General features: G+C 31.3%; 1 protein-coding gene across 4 annotated transcripts in view; it reads left to right on the plus strand.

Moving 5' to 3' along the window:
• Positions 1-21,129, plus strand: part of MON2 (MON2 homolog, regulator of endosome-to-Golgi trafficking) — a 112,381-nt gene that overhangs the window by 7,296 nt on the left and 83,956 nt on the right. For 3 of the 4 annotated variants that reach the window (XR_014024070.1, XM_081309961.1, XM_081309962.1), the window contains exons 2-7: positions 3,249-3,312; positions 11,844-11,971; positions 12,943-13,074; positions 17,030-17,159; positions 18,115-18,212; positions 18,855-18,980. Coding sequence is in view for 3 of the 4 variants with exons in the window: in XM_081309961.1 (XP_081166087.1) it covers positions 3,249-3,312; positions 11,844-11,971; positions 12,943-13,074; positions 17,030-17,159; positions 18,115-18,212; positions 18,855-18,980 (678 nt within the window). In the remaining variant the exon portion in view is untranslated. Of the gene's footprint in view, positions 1-3,248; positions 3,313-8,604; positions 8,686-11,843; positions 11,972-12,942; positions 13,075-17,029; positions 17,160-18,114; positions 18,213-18,854; positions 18,981-21,129 lie in introns of all 4 variants that reach the window. The other variant, XM_081309963.1, reaches the window with a different exon arrangement.

Below are 21,129 nucleotides of genomic sequence, written 5' to 3' on the forward strand. Positions count from 1 at the left end.
TATTTGGGTATCAGGGATTGAACTCAGGGTGCTTAACCACTGAGCCATATCCCCAGCCTTTTTATATTTTACTTAGAGACAGGATCTCACTGAGTTGCTTAGGACCGCTCCAAGTGCTGAGTCTGGCTTTGAACTTGCTCTCTTCCTGCCTCAGCTTCCTAAGTTGCTGGGAACTTCCCAAGTTACAGGCATGTGTTACCTCGCCCAGTTCTAGTTATGGTTTTTTTTTTTTTTTTTTTTTTAATATTACTTGTCAGCCTGGGCAATGTAGCAAAACCTGTGAGACCTTGTCTCAAAATAAAAAGGGCTGGGGATGTGGCTCAGTTGTAAAGTGCTCCTGGGTTCAATCCCCAATATTGCAAACAAAACAACACCACCACCAAAACCCCCCAAATCAAAAACAAACAAATGAACAAACAAACAAAACACTACTTCAGACTACTTAAAAATACTACTATTCCTTCTCCTTATTATTTGATTTAAAAAAATTTGTTAAAAATGTCATGTATCAATACTTATTCTTCTCAAGAAATCAAAACAGTGTGTGTCAAATTTGAAATCTTTGTTGACATCTAACATCTAGCATGTCACAGGACAGATTTTGGAAACAAGATTTCAGGCTAGGCATGTGGCGCACATTTGTAATCTCAGCAGTTTGGGAAGCTGAGGCAGGAGAATCACAAATTTGAAGCCAGCCTGTCTTGGAAACGGGCAAAAGCATTAGGGGTTTATTTCTGTGGTAAAGCACCCCTGGGTTCAATACCCAGTGTTGCAAAAGAAAAGGTGTGACAGACTCTGGACAGATAGCATTGATATTCTTGAAGGCTTAGTTGATCAAATCTTGGTTGACACAGAAGCAAATTGAAATACTGAATTTGGACATATTCAAGGTATATAGTGCTATACTGGGAAGGAAGTTAAACTTTTGAAAGTGATGGTGGGAGAAATCTCAGTGGCCACAGATGAACTTTTCCTGGCCCAATAAGACATTTACCCCAGAGAGTTTGAGATAGGATGTGTGACTGTTACTTAGCATGCAAATAATGTCTGTATTTCAGTATTCTTTTATTTTTACAATAGTTAATGTGCTGTGATTTGCAAATCTTCAAACATATTCAGAATCTGGCCACTTTTTACCACCTCAGTTGTACCATTACCATTATCTCTTTCTTACAGTATTGCAGAGGATTCCTAAATTTTACTGTGTATTAGAATCAACTGAAGATTTTTAAAAGTACTGATATATGACTTCTGTTAGCAGTCATTCTGATTCAATTGGAATGAGTTGCAGACTGAGCATAAGAATTTTTTGTAAGCTCCCTGTCTCTAACATGTATTGCCTCAAATAATTAGAAAACCAATTTTTTCCCTGAAGAATTTGATTTTGATTGTGTTTTTCTGCTAGTAGCCTTGTTAATTTGGGAAATTTCCATTTCTTAAAGTTTTAGAAGTTGTAGTGTATCTATTGTGTTTCTTAGTTGAGCATGAAAGCTGAGGATGGCTGATTTAAGCTGAAATAAAATTTACTGATAGGACAATGAGTGGTTCACAGAATTGGTAGAAGAATGGATGGAGCCAGTTATAGAAAAAGTAAATTAACAAGGGGAGGGTAAACAGCTGGAACCACAGCAAAACTCATGTTGGTTAGACTATTATTGCTGTCTGATGAATAGTGATTCGATGATATTGATTGCACTACTGATAGTGTTGGTCACTCCAGGCCACCACTGGTTCTGCTGCCCTCTGAAACTAGATGTTGCTTTCACTGTTGCTGTTATTGGAAAGAATTATTTTGTCTCTAACTTTTCTGTGCCACTGTCCTCCATATTCAAAATCCCTGATAGATGCATCTATTTGGGTAAGCATAGTCTGCTAGGACATGTGGGAAATCAAGTATCTGGAATTTTCAGTTTTAGTAGTGTAACAGAGATTTTGTATTCTACCAAAATTCTTGAAATAGAGAATTCTTCAAACACAAGCAAGGACTGCACCTGTTAGAAGTCAACAAAGTGAAAAAGGTCTATTACACATGATATAGCCTACCTACTATGTGTTCTTTATTTTATGCATTAATCTGCTGACTATTAAGTTATTATTTTTTGAGGTATACAGACCAATATAAAATATAAAATAGCATGTTTCTAGATACTGAACATATTCTGACTTTTTGTGATGGAAAATAACATATCAATATTTTATGTTAGTGCTGTTCAATAGAAAGATAACGTGGGCCACAAATGCAGTCAATCCATAGGTGTAATTTTCAATTGCATTTAAAAAGTTAAAAAAGATTTGTACATTGGTGTAGGCCTATAATTCCAGCAACCCAGGAAAATGGAGCAAGAAGATTGTAAGTTCAAGGCCAGCCTTGGCAAATCAGCAAGACCTGATCTCCAAATAAAAAGGGCTGAGGATGTAGCTCAGTGATAAAAGAGGGTTTACTACACAGGAAATAAAGATCAAAACCTCAGACATTTAATTTTAGTAATTTATTTGTTTCAATCCAGTGTATACAAAATATTATTTCTAATGTAATCAATTTACTTAGAGAATACTTTACATCTTTGGATATTAAACCTTCAAAATCTAGTGTGTATTTTACATATAGAACACAACTCAATTTAAACTGGCCACATATCAAGTGTGACATGTAGTCAGTGGCTCACATATTAGTGCAGTTCTTGTGATGTTCTATAAAATGCTATATGAATTGCAATTACTGCCAGCTAAGCATGTTGGGATGAAATATTTTATACACATTATGAAAACAGGAATGAATATTTAAAAACTATAACCAAAGAGTAATAAGTGCTGGGTTGTTCATACTCAAAAAAGAAAACTGTCTCCTCAAATACAAAACAGTAATTTCACGTGCAGCATTTTATAATTTATTTGTGGTAGAGAAAGGGGAGTGTGAGATGGGGAGGAGAAATTCAAATTTTTTTCATTAGGTTTTTAAATTATTTTTATTTTCCAAACATTTAAGCTTGTGAAGTGTTGAGATATTTCAGATATTCCTTAAGGCAGAGGAAAGCAACATACAGTTTGTATATGAATAATCAAATTAATCATATTTTATTATATCTATGTGTATGTCACTACTAGGCTTAGTATCTGATGCTTTGAAAAAATAAGATGATAGCAACTGACTATACTTGTAATTTTAACTATTGTATATGACTTATTTAATGCCTAGATAATTAATGTTGATAATAAGTTTTATTTTCTAATTGTTTTTATTTTTGTAGGCTGCTGAATCAGGAATAATAAAAGTTAAAACAATAGCCGCAAGAAACACGGAAATTTTGACAGGTAATTTTTTCCATTAAAAATTCAACAATTATGAAAAATTGACTAATACTAAAAGTAGAATCTTGAAAGAAAGCCATAAGTTTTCTATAGCATGTCTTTCTCATGCCCTAACATATTATATATGATACAGACCACAGGAATGTCCCAAACTGATTATATTTCCCAGAAATTAATACTATAAAATTCTCTGATATCAGAAAGATTAAAAGTTCTAATTCCTTAAAAGCAAGAATTTTTTTCTTACTGTTCTACCTCTTGCTTCTTAGTCCATCTTTAATATAAACAGTTCATAATGTAGTATTTTATGTTTAGTAGTACCATTGAAGTTTTGATTCTTGGAATTAAGTATGGTGATGAAGAAAAGAATGAGAGTTTCTTTTTATGTCTTTTCTTGATTAAACTTGATTTTCAAAGAGGAATTTTTAAGAGTTTCTATTTGGTATGCTTTTTCTACTCAGTCTACTCCTTTTTGTTTTTTTTTTTTTTTTTTTTTGTGCTTTCTGTTCTTACCTCAGTAAGGAACATAGACTGGCTTTTTTTTTTTTTTTTTTTTTTTTTTAAGAATCTAATATATGTGAGTACTTGTGCCACTCTATCTTACATAAGACTGTCTTGTGGGGAGATATTATTTTATAGTAGAGCAACTTCACATGCAAATAAATTACTTGCTTGCTTAAGGTGACATGATAAGTAATGGAACCAGATTCAAATTCAGAAGTGTTCAGAGCCCAGCTTCTTCTTTCAGATGCCATTGTATCTCAAGCTTTTCACCCCAGCTACTTTCTCCCAGTGCTTCATATTTAATCATTGCTTGCTCCATTGATCCTTCAGCCTGTATTTCCTGTTCCAACAGTGCCTTTCCTCTCATCCAATGTAAGAGAAAAATAGTCTTATTAAGTTAGTTAACACAAAGAATCTCTTGAATTTTCATAAACTTTACATTTAAAACAAAGGATACCAATAAATCTCTAATTTGTGTTGTGAGATTTCAGAGTATTACAAAATGAGATAAAGATTTTAGGGGGTGGTTTAAGAGTTGGGGGGCAAGCGTGGATTTTACTTAGGTTGCTCAGCTTTGCTGGAAATTGGTCCTTAGTGTTAGTTTTCTTGAGTTGCATCTGTTTCTTTCAGATTCTTCCCTGATTTTCATCAGTCTATTGGAAACATTATATATTTTTATAACATATTCACAAGAGTGAATAGTGTTCTGTGTGCATATTGAGGAGTGTGGTGAATGCAGTAGGAAAAGGCAAAGGTGTTTATGGTTGGGTTGGGAGGGACAGCAAGTAGATTTTGGGAGATGCATGTTGGTTAGATTAGCTACTGTAGGGGAAATAGTGTTTAAAGATAAATTATGACCTAAGATATTTTTAAGATAGACCAATCATATTAGAATATCATTGTGAATATTTATCTTTGGTATTAATATTGTTGATACTATGGTAAGTCCTTAATTATTCTCCAATAATAGAATTTTTCGTTAGTTTGTAGTTGATGGAAGATAAAAGCCTGATTTCTTCAGAGAACCACTATTTCAGTGTTTTATGCTAAGTAAAATGTCCAATTATAAGAAAGAATAAGAAATTGTTAGTGCACATGAATTTAATATACAGGTAGACTGTTAATTTCATTTTAATTGTATTAGCTTTATTCAAATCATGTTAGAACAGATCTTTGTGCTCATACAGTGTGCTTTAATCTCCATAGTTTTCCAGAGTCATTTACTCAAGGTAGATTAGCTTTTAACTTGATCCTGTTATTTTTTTTTATGAAGTATTGATAACAATTGGTGCCTAAAGAATATAGATTCCATAGATCACTGTCATCTTGAAAATCAAAGACTCTCAAAAACAAAGATTTTATATTGGTCAATATAAAGTTCCTAAATTCAGAGAACAGTTAATACTGAAAAAATTTTTATTAATTTAAAAAATTTCCTGAGAAGTATATATTTTTTTTAATACTTGAAACCAAAGGATACTGCTTTTGTGTTGTAATGGTTGTAAAGATCCCACATAATTGAGGAGTCTCAGATGAGACAGAATATTGAATTCTCATATGTCTCTGTATATTCAGAATATATAAAGTTGCTGTAAAAATCAGAGCCCTTAATTAGGCTTAACTAATCTAATTAATGATATTCAGCATAGATTTCTAGTCAGCTTTAGTTTCTTAGATTTATTTTCCAAGGGAACATCATATATATTGCAACATAAATCTTTGCTTTACATCTCCCCTTTTAAGCATCCTCCTTTAATGTTTATTTTTCTTTGTTTTCACTGCTGTCATGAATGCTGACATAAGTGGAAATGCTATGCCAGGTAATGTCAGCATCAATTCAGATGTACAGATTATCTCAGAATTTTTTTTCCTTTAAAAATGAAACTCTGAAAATGAGAAATAACAAAGTTTTTCATTTATAAGGCCAAATGCCTTAATTCCACCTTTGCTATATATTACAAATTATTATTCTAGCTGACACTGTACTAGAAATTGAAAAGGCATGTGTTAAACAGAAATCACATAATTCTGCTTTTTAAATGCATGTTTGAACAAGGAAATCAATCAAGTGTAATGTCTATTAAAATTGTATATTTAAACCCTACCCTAAAACGTAATAGTTAAGTCTACCCATGGCTGCTTTTAGCTATTGTCAGTACACATACAGAATTTTTACATGAATAATCATTACGTATGATTTGTGTTCTTTTCTCACATGGTTTTCCATCATCTTTTCCATGTCTGCTTAGTCTTATAACTACGAGGTCTTTTAAGTAGCAATGAGTAAATATACTTCGGATATTTTTTCTGACATAAAAGGTAATTTACCTGCTTATTTTAATATGTTCTATCTTTTCAATACATTTGCTTGTGATATTTTACAAACAAATATGGAATATATTGTGTAATATATTTTTAATAAGTATTTATGTAAAAATTAGTAGGGGAGATAGAAAGTTGGGTGATGAAATTCACATATAATCTATATGGAAATACAAGAAATATATTTGAAAAGTGTGTTTGTGCCATTTATTCTGTTTGGCTTACCTGCTCCTTCATTTGGAGTACTTTGCCAGAAACTTAACTTTCCAGATGACTTTCTTCCTGAAATTAGTATCAACATCTTATTCTTTCTTATGTTGCTGGTATTTATCATATTACAAGGGAAATAATAAATCTCTTATTAAATGTAGGTTAATGAATGAATGACATTGTATAGAAATAGGTTTCTTAATATTGTCTTTACTATTTTTTCTACCTCTCTTTAATTTTTACATGTTATAAGTATTTGAATACATGTATTGTCATCCTTAGTTTATGACAACTAGATAACAGCACTCTGAAGAAGACACACCCTAATTATAGAATTCTAATACTGAGTAGTAAAGGCCAATATGGAAATATATAGATAGGATTGTTATTGGAAGATTGATAGGAAATGCACCTAACCCAGCTTGGGAATCTGAAGCTGAGCAAGCCTAAAAGCTCAAAGGAGAGTTAGCCAGGCAAATAAAGTGTAGAAGTGGACTGCTTTAATAAACATATGAGATATATAGCAGCTTGGTGTTATGTGGATCCACTAAAAGTAAATTATTGCTATAACAGTATGGAAGATATGGTTGAGTATACCATCACTGAGGCAAAGGTAACTGTTAGGTAATTTAGGCTAGAAAATACAGGGCATGTATCATGTTCACATGTTGACCTGTTGGGCCAGAGATTACATAGTGTGTCTACAACATAATGTGCTTTTGTTTATTTTTTCCTTGGATTTAAAAAATAATAATTTTTATCCCATATTTTCTTATATCATAAGTTTTTTGGGTGGTGGGGGTGGGGGTTGTGTCTGGGGATCAAACCTAGGACCTCACACATGCTCTGCCACTGAGTCATACCCCCAGCCCTATCACAAGTATTTGATTTCATCTTTTTAAATGTTTTTAATTGCCATACAGTGTTTCATCAAGTGGATTGTACTTCCTTTATGTTAGATGTATTCAATGTTTAGAATTACTTTATGGTAAATTTCTAGATATTTATAAAGTTGTAATGTTAAAGGGTATGAAAATGTTTAAAGTGCTTGGAATGTATCACCACACTTTTTTTTTCCTTTCTGGAAGGTAAACTTTTATGCCTTTACCAACAATATGAAAGTGTATTCTTATAACATCCTTGTCAGGATTATTGTTTTTTAGAAAAAAAAAGGTACTAAAATAAGGAAATGACTGTTCATTTTACCTGACATTTTTTAAATTTTATTTTTTAGTTGCAGATGGACACAATTCCTTTATTTTGTTTATTTTTTTATATGGTGCTGAATATCGAACCGAGTGCTTCACACATGCTAGGCAAGTGCTGTGTTGCTGAGTTACAACCCCAGCTCCTGACATTTATTTTTGACATTGAACATATATTTCTCTGTATGCATTAAATTATTTTCTTTTTCATTTTACATTCACTTCTTCTGAGATTTTGTGTTTGCTTTATTAAGTTATTTGAGCTATTTGTATAGCAAAATATTAACTGTCGATTATGTTTTAATCATATTTTTGCCAGATCATGGACATTTTAATTTTTTTAAACTCTAGATGCTTTTTATTTTTACCTTAAATAATTTTTCTGAATTCTTTTGTTGCTTTACATTTATGATGCCCTTCTCCTTCAACATAGTTTATAGTCATTTTAATTTTCTTCTAGTTTTTCTGTGTCTTGATTTTTTTCCTTATTTTTTATTATATGGAATGACAAGATTTAGATTTTTTTTTGCAAAATTGCTAATTATTCTAACATTGTTTGTTGAATAATTTTCCCTTTAGCTTGTAATGTGCTTCTAAAGTGAAACTACTATACTTTATTTGTCCTATTATTCTTGAATCATTTAAATATATTTTCAGACCTTTGAATCCACTAAAAAATGTTTAGTGGTGTTAGAAACATCAAGTCTTCCCCAGAACCAGATTTTAAGCTTTTTGAAAATAGAAATAATGTCTAATGTGCTTCTAAAGTGAAACTACTATACTTTATTTGTCCTATTATTCTTGAGTCATTTAAATATATTTTCAGACCTTTGAATCCACTAAAAAATGTTTAGTGGTGTTAGAAACATCAAGTCTTCCCCAGAACCAGATTTTAAGCTTTTTGAAAATAGAAATAATGTCTAAGTCACATTTCTTTCATAAGCATTACAATTTATTATTTAAAGGCTGTTAAAATTTATCACAATAAAACTTTTATTAACCCCTGTTTATGTGATTTATAGTGGGGTATCCTAGTTTAATTCTTTTTTTCCAGGATAAAAACTGCAATTATGCAGTGAAACTGCTCAGAGCAAGGAAACCCCTAGGATATGGGGACCTGCTGGACCTCTTTCAGGTGTGTGAAAGTGCATCATTTGATCTCACAGTTATATAATTTGGAAATAACAGCATCTATCAAACACACAGTTGCTCTGTTAAAGTTGCTTATTAAAGGACTTAGGTGGAAAATAAACTTTTTTCTTCTTCCCACAAAACCTCTTTTTATATCTTAATGGAAGCTGAAATTGTTTTAAAGGATCAAGCGATCCTTCTTTTTTGCTGTTTGAATGATATATAAAATAGTTAGAACAAGATGTCTTTATATTGTTCTACAATTTTTTTCTTCATTGTGATTTCTAAAATCTCTACTCCTAGGAAGGTATTTACATAAAGCTATCCTTAAATAGTATATCATTATAACCATTGTACGTAAAGAGGGGCATTCTCTCAGTTAAAAGAGCCAGGTTAATTTCAACTTCTGCATTACTGTCACATTTGAAGGAAGAAAAATAAACCAGTAACTTAAAAAAAAAAAGATTTTTCTGTTACTGAATTGTGATTTAGATATGGCAGATGTGTTTTGGTTAAATAGATAAATCAATTTTATTATTTAGTTGATTATCTATTCTGGACAACTTAGAAACTGCCATTTTTATATAAATCGGGAGCGGAAAAGTAGGAAAAGATGAGAGATAGGTATTTAATTCCTTTGAATAACATTAAAATAAAGTTTAAAAAAATTTATTTTTATTACTACCTTAAGTTTATTTCACCTTGGTAGACCTGACTGTAATGGATATGTATACACACTTCACTACGATTCATCTTATTTTATTGATTCTAGGGTACATAGTTTTTTCACTTTTTAACATCACTTAAATTGGTATTCATCTTACAAATGATAGTATCTTTTAGAATCACTGTGGGTCAGGTGTGGTATAGTTTCCTTTGTAGGTGTGTGTGTTAATTTGTTCATATTATTATCACATCAATTGAGTTGCATGCATTGTTGATATCATATATGTTGAGTGTTAATTGCTATTTGAAATGTTCCCCTAATTGTTGTCAAAAACTTTTTAACATTTTATGGTAAGATAAAAAAAGATCAGCATCTAAATATTGCAGAATAGTGTCATGAAGAAAATCACAGAAACAATAGTGAGGTCCTCTTTGAAGAAATAAAGTATTCCCAATATTCTCCGTATTCCAGAGGATGAAGTTGTGCAGAAAACTTTTAAGTGATTAGAAAGCATTTCCATTATTTAATTGGCTTTGATTTTCTTTGTGATGTTATGGGTATGTCTTGAATCATTGGCATCTTAGACTCTTAAGAAAATGCATTGTTTTTTTCTTTTATGACCCTTCCTTTATTTATCTGAAGACTTTAGGTAGACAGTTTTAGTTATTTGTTTGTGATTCTGGGTGATCCAATCCAGTGCCTCCTGCTTGCTAGACAAATACTCTACCACTGATCTACACCTCCAACCCTTAGGAAGACAATTTTAAAGTACAAATGATTAAGTCCTCTTTTAACTTCATTTATCATCAGGATGATAACTTGCTGGGAAGAATAGTGAACCAGGAATTAAAAGACCTATTTCAAATTCTTCTTGTACCATCTACTTACTGTGTCACTTAGACCTAATTGTGCCCTATAAACTATAAGGTTATTGTAATGTTCCAATGAAAAACACGGGCTAATGTCACAAAAATTATGAATGCAACTTGTTTTTACTGAAAACTTTTAATTTTCCTGAACAACATTTAATAATAAAATAAACATTTAATGATAAAGTTTAACATAAATGGGGTAGCTTCAGACTTCAGTATTCTGGCAAGGATTGAATTTGGAAGGATGATTTAATCACTTCATTAAAGCTTTATGATTAGCTTTAAGGTCATATTTTAATCATTCATGTTTTGAAACTTCACTATGGAAAATTTTTGTCTTTAGGTTTGAATGAAAATCTTTGTGCATAAGGAAGCAAGGAAAAAAGGAGAGGAGCCCTTTTGCCAGTCTTATTTGCTGTTTTTTTAAGCTGTGTTAAATTGGTGATTTATACTGATACACTGAGGGACCTTTGTAGAGCATGCTCTAGGAAATCGTTGTCTTAATTTCTATAAAGAGAGCTTTTTTAAAAAAGATTTTTTTTTTTTTTAGTTTTAGGTGGACACAATATCTTTATTTTTATGTGGTGCTGAGGATCGAACTCAGTGCCTCATGTGTGCTAGGCGAGTGCTCTACCACTTGAGCCACAACCCAAGCCCCCCATAAAGAGAGCTTTGGGAGAAGTAAAGTAGGACTTAAAGAGTAAAATTAATGTTAATATTGGTTTTGTACTTTAATAATGATCTGGATGACTCTCAATTTCTTTTGAAAAACATTCTAAAACTCAGATTTAATTGTGTTTACGATGTCTTTCCTCCAAAAATAATTGATGGAATTAGGACCCTTGAAAACAAGTATCAAACTCATAAGTTTAATGTTCTCTTCACATGTTATTTATTCAAATATCTTGAAAGTGATAAATCTCTCTTATTCATCTTTTTGTAGCCTATCAGTAAATGGTTATTGACTTAATTCCATTTTATAAATTTAAATGTGTAAATCAGTTTGTGCATTTCCTAACCTCCTTCATTTTTGTCACCCCTTTAAATTTCTGAGAAGACTTGGCGTTGTTAGATATAAATTAAGATTTGAAGTTATAGCATATATATCCAATTAACTTACAGTACTGTTTCAGTAATATAGGGAGAAATGCTATAATATAGGGAGAAATGCTATTGTTTTTGATGATGTATGTTTATTTCTTGAAAAAGAGATTAGAGCTCTATGAATTTAAAGCATATAATGAAATTCTAAGGAGTTTTTGAATATTCATTAACGAGTATGGTGGGAATGGTGTGCATACTAACTTCTTACTTATTTTCCCTTCTGCACTATAAGAAGAAATAGCTTCTGAGAATCCATGTACTTAAAGAATTTATAGCAGAAGATAGAGAAGAATGAAAGGGCAGAGTGTTGGGAGAATGGCATAGGAAAGCTGTAGTGATACAAAGTCTGTACTATGCATCCGAAGTATATTAACTCTTATTACTTGATTTTTATTTTGGTGTTTATATTATACAATATGGTTCTTATTAAAAGATTGACATTCGTTGTAATTATATAAAAATGTATTCCTAATTATGAATTAGATTTAATAATTTTTCCTATGTGTGTTCTAAATAAAGCATTGAAAGAGAACAGCTCAGAGGTTGTACAGCCTTTCCTAATGGGTTGTGGAACCAAGGAACCGAAGATCACTCAGCTATGTTTGGCTGCCATTCAGAGACTCATGTCACATGAAGTTGTGTCTGAGGTAATACAGAAATTTTATTTGAACTGCACATAGAGTTAGATCTGTATATTTCGTATAAAAGAATGAAACTTACCTTTTATTTAATGTAAAAGTTTTGTGAATAGCAGTGTACTTGAAGAAAATGGCTTAATTTTAAAATATTGTCAAATTGTCTCCTTAAATACTAAAAAGTTACAAATAAGGATGAAATACATTGTGTCAAGTCATTTGTAATCTAAGTCACAATTCAGTAGTATAGATGGTAATGTTAGAATCAAGTAAGTTTTCAATATCATTGAAAATTTATTTAATAAAATTCTTGTGTTTTTTAAAAGGTAGGAGAGAAAATGATGACTATTTTCTAGATTATCTGAAGTTCTAATATGTTGTTCATTAACTTAAATATATTGTTAGTATCTAAACTGATGATGGTAAAACAAGAAAAAATATTTCATTACTATGAACCTGCATCTTTCTTTCAAATTTTACCTTAATTTTGTACTCCATAAGTACTACAATAAAAGTGGTAATTCTTTTGGTCTTGGTATGGTTTTCTAAACAATGTCACATTTAATTGAGTATACAATGTATTGTCAATTTGCATTGTATTTTATTTTTATAATGTATTATAAATGAAGTAATATATAAGAAAAGCAGACTCATAGTTAGTTTGTATATGACCATAACTGGATGAAAAATGCCTGTATTATTGTAGAAATTAGTTTTGATTTTTGACTAGGTATTTCAGAACTGCATGCTGTTTGTTGCTATGTTATTTTTTAGGAAATTTACCTTTTTTAAGAATATTATTAATTGGTTATAAGTATCAAACTTGTTAAGAGATGTGTTTGGATCTATAGGTCTAAAAATATGATTTTTTTGTTACTTCGATAAAGAATATTCTCAAATGAGGTAATATTTGACCCCTTTTTTTCTTTGGCACCTAAACACCTAAATTACCTCTTGACAATTCTTAAAATAATGTTTTACAGACTGCTGCTGGGAATATAATTAACATGCTTTGGCAGCTAATGGAAAATAGTCTTGAAGAACTTAAGCTACTTCAAACAGTTCTTGTTCTCTTAACAACCAATACAGTAGTCCATGATGAGGCACTTTCTAAGGTAGGAAACCTATTTGTCAGTTGATAAATGCTTTGAGACAGTTTTTGAATAAGCTGGCTGAAAAGAACAAGTCTGGTGCTTTTGGAATCAAAAGCAACTTTCCTGTAGTTATCATGATGATCAGTATTGTACTTTAATAATCATTGGTGCCTTTGTTTTTCTCCAGATTAGACTTGAAATCATGTCAAGATCCTTAAGCAAAGCTCCTTAGGTATTGCTGATGGGTTTAGTTAAGACAAGAAAAGAGGAAGAGAGAAGTAAGAGGGAAAAAATGTGTCATATGGTATTGCATTGGCTATTTTAGATCCCTATGATACCTCTCCCTTTTCTCCTTTTAAAAATAATTTCACATGTATATGTTATATAAACCAAACAGTTCAAATCTAGTCTCCTTTCAGCATTATACTGGGTAAACCTGCATATGTAATGGTATTTCTCACTTTACCTCTCCCACCCTTGGAACATGTAACAGTTGTTTTATTCTTTATCTAACTCTTTATTTAATTTTTTTATAAGGAAATAAACAGAGGGGAGACTAGTAGAGGAAGAGTAATAGGGGGAGGGAGGAAGGGAGGGAAAGAGGAGGCACTGGGGACTGAAATGGAGCAAATTAAATTCCATGCATGTATGATTATGCCATAATGAACCCAACTATTATGTAAAACTATAATGCACCAATAAAAGCATTTTAATTAAAAATTTTTTAAATTATGAAATATTTCTAAAGAATAAAAAGTACAGAGTAATATGAAGAAAGTCTTCAATTAATGATTTATTGTCTAAGGATTGTTTTGGATTTTCAATAATAGTTTTATTATAATTTGCATGCTTTTAAGGATAGACAGCCTATAAAGAAGCATACCATTTTTTTTGGTGGTGGGGTACCAGGGATTGAACCTGGGGGCCCTTAACCACTCACTTGAGCCACATCCCCAGTCCTTTTTAATTTTTTTATTTTGAGACAGGGTTTCACTAAGTTGCTGAGGCTGGCTGCCCTTGAACTTGTGATCCTCCTGTTTTCCTCTCCTGAGCCACAAGGCTCACAGGCATGCCTGACCATGTCCGGCTACTATCATATTAAACTATGTATATTATTTCAAGTGGTTACATCTCCCTCTTTTCAGTTGTTAATTTGATGTTATTAGGTCATTGTGAGATTTTATTTAATAGCAAATAGTTTATTCTTTTAACTTCACATCTGCTACAGAAAATGTTTTATGTATTTTTGCATACTCTTTTAATCACTATTCCTCTTAGTTTCTTGCTATCAAATTATTGTTCTTTTATATGTCAGTTGTCCTACTAAAGAAATAAGAACTGCAGATTATGCTAAGTGAAGCTAGCCAATCCTTAAAAAACAAATGTCAAATGTCTTCTTTGATATAAGGGGAGTAACCAAGGACAGGGTAGAGACGAAGAGCTGGAGAAGAAGAATAACATTAAACAGGGATGATAGGCGGGAGGGAAAGTGAGAGTTAAGGGAAATTGCATGGAACTGGAAGGTGAGCCTCAGGGTTATACACAATTACATATAAGAGGAAAGGAGGAGTAGGAGAAAAATTATATAAGTGGAAGAAACGATTTATAGTAGAGGGGATGGAGAGAGAGTAGGGGAGGGGAGGGGAGGGGAGGGGTGAGGGGACAGTGGAGAATGGGATAGACAGCAGAATACATCAGTCACTAGAAAAGCAATTTGTAAATCAATGGAAATGTAACTGATGTGACACAGCAATCTGTATACGGGGTAAAAATGGGAGTTCATAACCCACTTGAATCAATCTGTGAAATATGGTATAATAAGAACTATGTAATGTTTTGAACAACCAACAATAAAATAATTTAAAAAAATAAATAAAAAAAAAAAAAAAAAGAAATAAGAACTGATTACAGGATTTATTTTAGTGTGCTAGCAAATTGGAAATAAAATATTTGGGGATCAAAAATCAAGAATAAAGAAATAAGACAAAATTGAGAAATTTGAAAGCTTCCATGTATCTATAAAATATGCTTTCCTTTATACTGAAATATAAAAAATAATAGTGATATCAAAGACTTATTTCTTTAAAAAATTTTAACAATAATTAAAGTAATAAGGTATAGAATCTGACTTACCATTATATTTTTTTCACAAACAACCTCTTTTTAAACTATGAGACTCTCAGAAGAACATATAGGGCAAAATTATTGTGATATTGGGGTAGGCAAAAATGTTTTAGAGTACAAAATCCATGAACTATAAAAGGAGCCATAAAATGGAGGAAAATATTAGCAAATATCTGACAATAGACATATCTAGACTATATAAAGAACTCTTAATAAAGATTAACAACTGAGTAAACATGGATGAATGATTTTGACACTTGACAAAATAGGATATTCAAATGGCGAGCAAACATATGAAAAGAATCACCATTATAATTTATCAATGAAATGTAAATTATAACCCCAAGGAGTCATCATTATATATCCATTAGGGTACAGTTTAAAAAAACTTACCATTTCAAGTCCTCTTGAAGATATTGAATAGTTCTGAACTCGTACGTACTACTGGTAGGAATGTAAAATTGTAAATCTATTTTGGGAAACTGTCAGTTTCTTAAAAAGTTAAACTTCATTACCAGATGACCCAGCCAGTTCACTCCTACATGTTTTCCCAAGGTGAATGAAAATGAACTCGCAGAGACTTGTATGTGAGTTTTTAAAGCAGTTTTATATAAAGTAGCCCCAAACTGAAAACTACCTAAATGTCCATCAACAGGTGAAACGATAAACAAAAATTTTATACTGTATCATGGAATCTATTTAACTATTCATATACAGACCAGCATAGATGAATAATACAATTATTAATTAAGTGAAAGAAGCCAGACACAATACATAGTGAATGAATCTGTTTATAAAGTTGTACAAAATGCTGGCTAATCTCTAAAAAAAAAGCAGATGGGTGGTTAACTGTGGCCAATGGTAGAGGAAGAGAAGGACTGCAGAGGTGCCCAAAGAAACTTCTGAGATTATGCAAATACTCTGTATTCTGATTATGGCTCTATTTCTGAGGACCTGCATGTCAAACATAACTCATTAAACTATATACTTTGAAGGGATGCAGTTTATTGTTGGAAATTACACCTTAATAATGTTGATTTTAAAGAGAAAGGAAGAATGACTCTGTAAAAACACACTATATGTGTATTTATTTATATACCTAGCACTTTGTATAATTTTTCTCCAAATGATTTAATGACGTAGCAAGTGTTTAATTCTAACTATTTGCAGAGCAAGTCATTCTGGGGAAATAAAAGCATGATGCATTATTACACACGTTAAAAGAATCAAATTTTGCTGGGCGTGGTGGTACATGCCTGTAATCCCAAGGACTCAGGAGGCTGAGAAAGGAGGATTGGGATTCAGAGCCAGCCTCAGCAAAGTGTTAAGAAACTCAATGAGACCCTGTCTCTAAATTAAACAAATAAATAAATAAAATTATAAATACATAAAATTGTTTGTTTATTTATTATTTTATTTAGAGACCCCTGTCTCTAAAATATTGCATACAATATTTGTCTCTTAAAATTATGCATATAACATTTGTTGTATCATCAAATCATTTGGAAAACAAGAGAGACCCTATCTCCAAATAAAGTAGGGCCGGGGCTTTGGCTTAGTGGTTGAGTGTCCCTGAGTTCAATTCGTGGTACCAAAAACAAAAACAAAATCAAAATTTTTTAAAAAGTGTATTTCATATTACATTAGCCAATCTTACATGGCTATATTGGTTACCAAGAGTTTGAATTATTTTAAAATCTGAGAGTTTTTTTAGTTTTATTGTATAAAAAGGTGTGACACTAATCTCTGAGAAACAGTTATACATAAATTATTTAATTTGAGGTTACACCTGATAAAGCTAATGGCCATGCCTTCAATCTTATTTCACACTAAATGAAAATTGTTTTTGTAGGCAATTGTTCTTTGTTTTCGACTACACTTCACAAAAGATAATATTACAAATAATACAGCTGCTGCTACCGTGCGACAAGTTGTTACTGTGGTTTTTGAGAGAATGGTTGCTGAAGATGAACGATACAGAGGTAAAGTGATAAAAGTTGTTTCCTTTTGATTTGGAAATGCTCTTACATGCATGATTCATTTTCATTAATTTTTAGCATTTTCCCTGTGAGCACAGAATATCTAAAAACTAGAAAAACTTTAAAAATATTTATTTTAAGATATTTATTTTAAAATATTATTGTCAATAACAGAAGTTTTGAAAATAAATCCCTCACAATTTAGGAGGCTTTTGCTTTTCCATTTTTATTTATAATGCATGCATAATTTTGTATTGAAGATAATAGTTTCACATTTTCTGCAGTTTGTATTTTTTTCATATACTGCATTTTTTGTATTTTTACCCAAACATTATATCCTATAGATTTTTCATGTTATTCTTTTATCTACATAATTTAAAATTTGATAGCTACATTGTATTTTTTGTCTATTCTGTAATTTAGTGAACTAGTCTTCTATTGGATATTTGCATGGTATTTGATTTAGAGCTGTTTAAGTGCTAAGTTGGGAAACACTATTCTAGTTGACTCTTAGCCAGTGAATATTTATAGCTGACAGATTAATAATGGCAGATCAGGCAGTTAATTCTTTTGAAGATGGTGAGATAATAGAAGAACTAACCATAAGGTAAACTTTTTACATTTATTTGATACTTAAAGGTACATTGAAAGATCATGTGAATTTTATATCTGTGAGACAAAGAGGCCAAAATGGGATTTTAGGAAAATCAAATGCATGGACAAAGATATGAGGCTTATTAAAGTGATTATAAGATAATGAAGAGTGATTTTTAATGGCATTTTATATAAAAATAGATCCTCAATTATGTTTTCATTCTGGGGACGTAGTTCTGAAGTTATAATTAAAGTTTATAATTATATAATTAAATAGCTTATTTAAAATATATCCTTTAAACAGAATATAAGATTTATTAAAGGCCACTATGAACTCCTAAAACCTATCCTATTTTGATTGCAGATATTATAGAACAGCCAGTACTGGTGCAAGGAAATAGTAACAGAAGATCTGTCAGTACTCTCAGACCTTGTGCTAAAGATGCATATATGCTTTTCCAGGTATTTCAGTTGATAAAAATAATTTTTATTATACAGTTTTTTATGACTTTCATTTTAGAACTTTTATATCTAATTTAGTTTTTAGTATGAAAATGTAAAAAACTATTTCAAAGAAGGTATTAAAATAGTTCTAAAAGATTAAAAACAACTTTTACATTTACAGTATAGCTAATTAACATAATAAAATATTGCAATTCACTTTAAGGAAATAAAAATGTATTACCAGAACTAGAGATTAGATATATTAGAGATGACTAGTTATACAAAAAAATATTTTTTTCAACAAAGAAAATTTAAGAATAAACCTATGATCTATATTATATAATTTGATAGAAGCCTACTTTTTACATCATTTCTCATGAATGAATTGTTTTAAATAAAATAAAATTCATCTGTACTGAAAATTTTAATTTTCATTTAAAATGTTAGATCAATTATTTGTCTATCTACTCCATCTGCTATTTATATGTCAATAGTTATATGATTCTATACATATTTACATATACAATTTAAATTAGCTATTGCTTAGTTTCTAAAGAAGGGAGGTTTTATTCTCTTTCTTTTTTTTTTAATTTCATAAACTGAGTTTTTAGAAAGCACATTTCCTCCTAACACATGAAATTGTTTGATTTATTTTTCCAGGATCTTTGTCAATTGGTTAATGCTGATGCCCCTTACTGGCTAGTAGGCATGACAGAAATGACTCGGACATTTGGCCTTGAATTGCTTGAGTCAGTCCTCAATGATTTTCCACAAGTCTTTTTACAGGTAAGCCATTAATAGTATTTTTTAAAAAAATAAATCTTTAATTTTTTTCAGATATTTTTCAAAAAAACCCATATTTTTTATATGTTAATAAATGCAAAGATTTAAAAGCCCCAGAGTTTAGACATATAATAATTTAGTATTAGCTTACTTTTTTTTTTTTTATACTGGGGATTGAATCCAGGGGCTCTCTACCACTGAGCTATATCCCCAGTCTTTTTTTTTTTTTTTTTTTTTGAGACAGCGTATTTAAGTTGCTGAGGATCTTGCTAAATTGCTGAGGCTGGCCTTGAACTTGCATTTTTTAACCACAATCTAGCTCTTTCTCTTACTGTGCTGTTTCCCTCCCTAAGTAATGTATTTTGTCCATTGTTTTTATCTAAAAAATGTGTGAATCAAGTGTAAATAGTGTAAGGTCTTTCTGGGCTTGAGAATTTGAGCTGAAATTACTTTTATGTGGTTCATAATTTTTGGTATACATTAAGCAACTATTAACTGCTTTTGGTGATAATGAATTGTATTTACTGATGATTCCTTTCCTCATGGTACAGTAGGAAAAGCAGTAGATATAACTTGTCCAATAGTTTTGTGTAAAATGGTTATTATTGTCATAATAATCACTATTGTTTGACTGTCATCTAAATGCTATGTGCCAGATTCTTTACACATCATATTTTCTTTAATTTTCCCAAATGCCTTAAAAGTACTAGTTATTCCTATTGTCCCCATGAGGAAACTGTAACTTGCATAAAGTTAAATACTTTGTCCAAGATTTCATCGTTTGTGATAGAATTGGGAATTGAACTCATGTCAACCAAATTCCAAATTAGCTTCTCTTCTTTTCCTTTCTTCTTTATTTACATCCTATATCTCAGTCATTATCTTCAAAATATATTCAGGGCCCAATTAATTCTAAATCATTTCTACCACAATAATCATTGTCAAATCCTTTCTCACCTAAATTATTGTGTTAGTTTCCTAACTGATCTCCTATGGTGTACACTTGTCCTGTGTGTGTGTGTGTGTGTGTGTGTGTGTGTGTGTGTGTTGGTAGTGCTGGTAGATTGAACCCAGGATCTTGTATGTGTATGTAACACTATATTCGAATGGGTTTTTCCAAGAAGTCATATCTTTTTAGTCTCTCTCTCTCTTTTTTTTTTTTTTTTTGTTCTGGTGATTGAACCCAGGGGTGCTTAACCACTGAGCCATGTTCCCCAGCCATTTTTTTATATTTTGTTTAGAGACAGGGTCTTGCTGAGTTGCTAAGTGCCTTGCTAATCTGCTGAGGCTGGCTTTGAACTAGCGATCCTCCTGCCTCAGCATCTGGAGTTGCTGGGATTACAGACATGCACCACTGCACTCAGCCTTTAGAGTCCTTTTTAGAAATATGTCAGTTAATGTCTTCTTTACCCAGAATAAAAGATGAAGCCCTGTTTTGATATGTGGAACTTGCCATAATTTAGTCTTCAATTTCTTTGGTCTTTTATCTCATTTCATTTCTTGCTTTGGCCTCATCCTTTAGCCATACTTCACCCAAGCACACTCTTGCCTCAAGGCCTTTGTTATTTACTGTTTTCTGGATCTGGAATGCTTTTCTTCCATGTGGTTTACTCTTATTTCTTTGAGGTTTTTGCTCAATGGTCTACTTAACAGGTATTTCTTCCCTAACCACTTTGTGTAAAATGGCACACTTTTTAATGTCAGCACACTTATTTTTCCAATCCTTCTTTGTTTTTTATAGTATTTATTATCTCCTGATATATAATAACATATTCAGATTTATTATACCCATGAAATTTCTGTTATCCTTCCTACTGTAATACAGAGAGATAAAGTAATTCTTCTATGAAAGATCTTAGAATTTAGTCCTGAAAAAATTTTTCAGAGACAGATATTAGTTTTCTTTTACTCATCATTCACACATATATTCAAAATTTACCAGTCACTCACAGTGTATTGGTCTGTGTTCCATGCCAAGAATATGACAGGTAAAATCCTTGCCCGTATGACCCATTCATGGCTAATGAGGAGAAAGGTATTAACTTAATGATAACACATGATGACTGCTCTTCAGGAAAAACAATTAAAAAATACTATGCAAATGAATAACTTGGATACCAAACTTGGTAGACTAGTGGAGATGAATAGAAGA

This window comes from Spermophilus citellus, assembly GCF_964194105.1.
Source record: "Spermophilus citellus genome assembly, chromosome: 10".
In the NCBI taxonomy this organism is placed as follows: domain Eukaryota; kingdom Metazoa; phylum Chordata; class Mammalia; order Rodentia; family Sciuridae; genus Spermophilus; species Spermophilus citellus.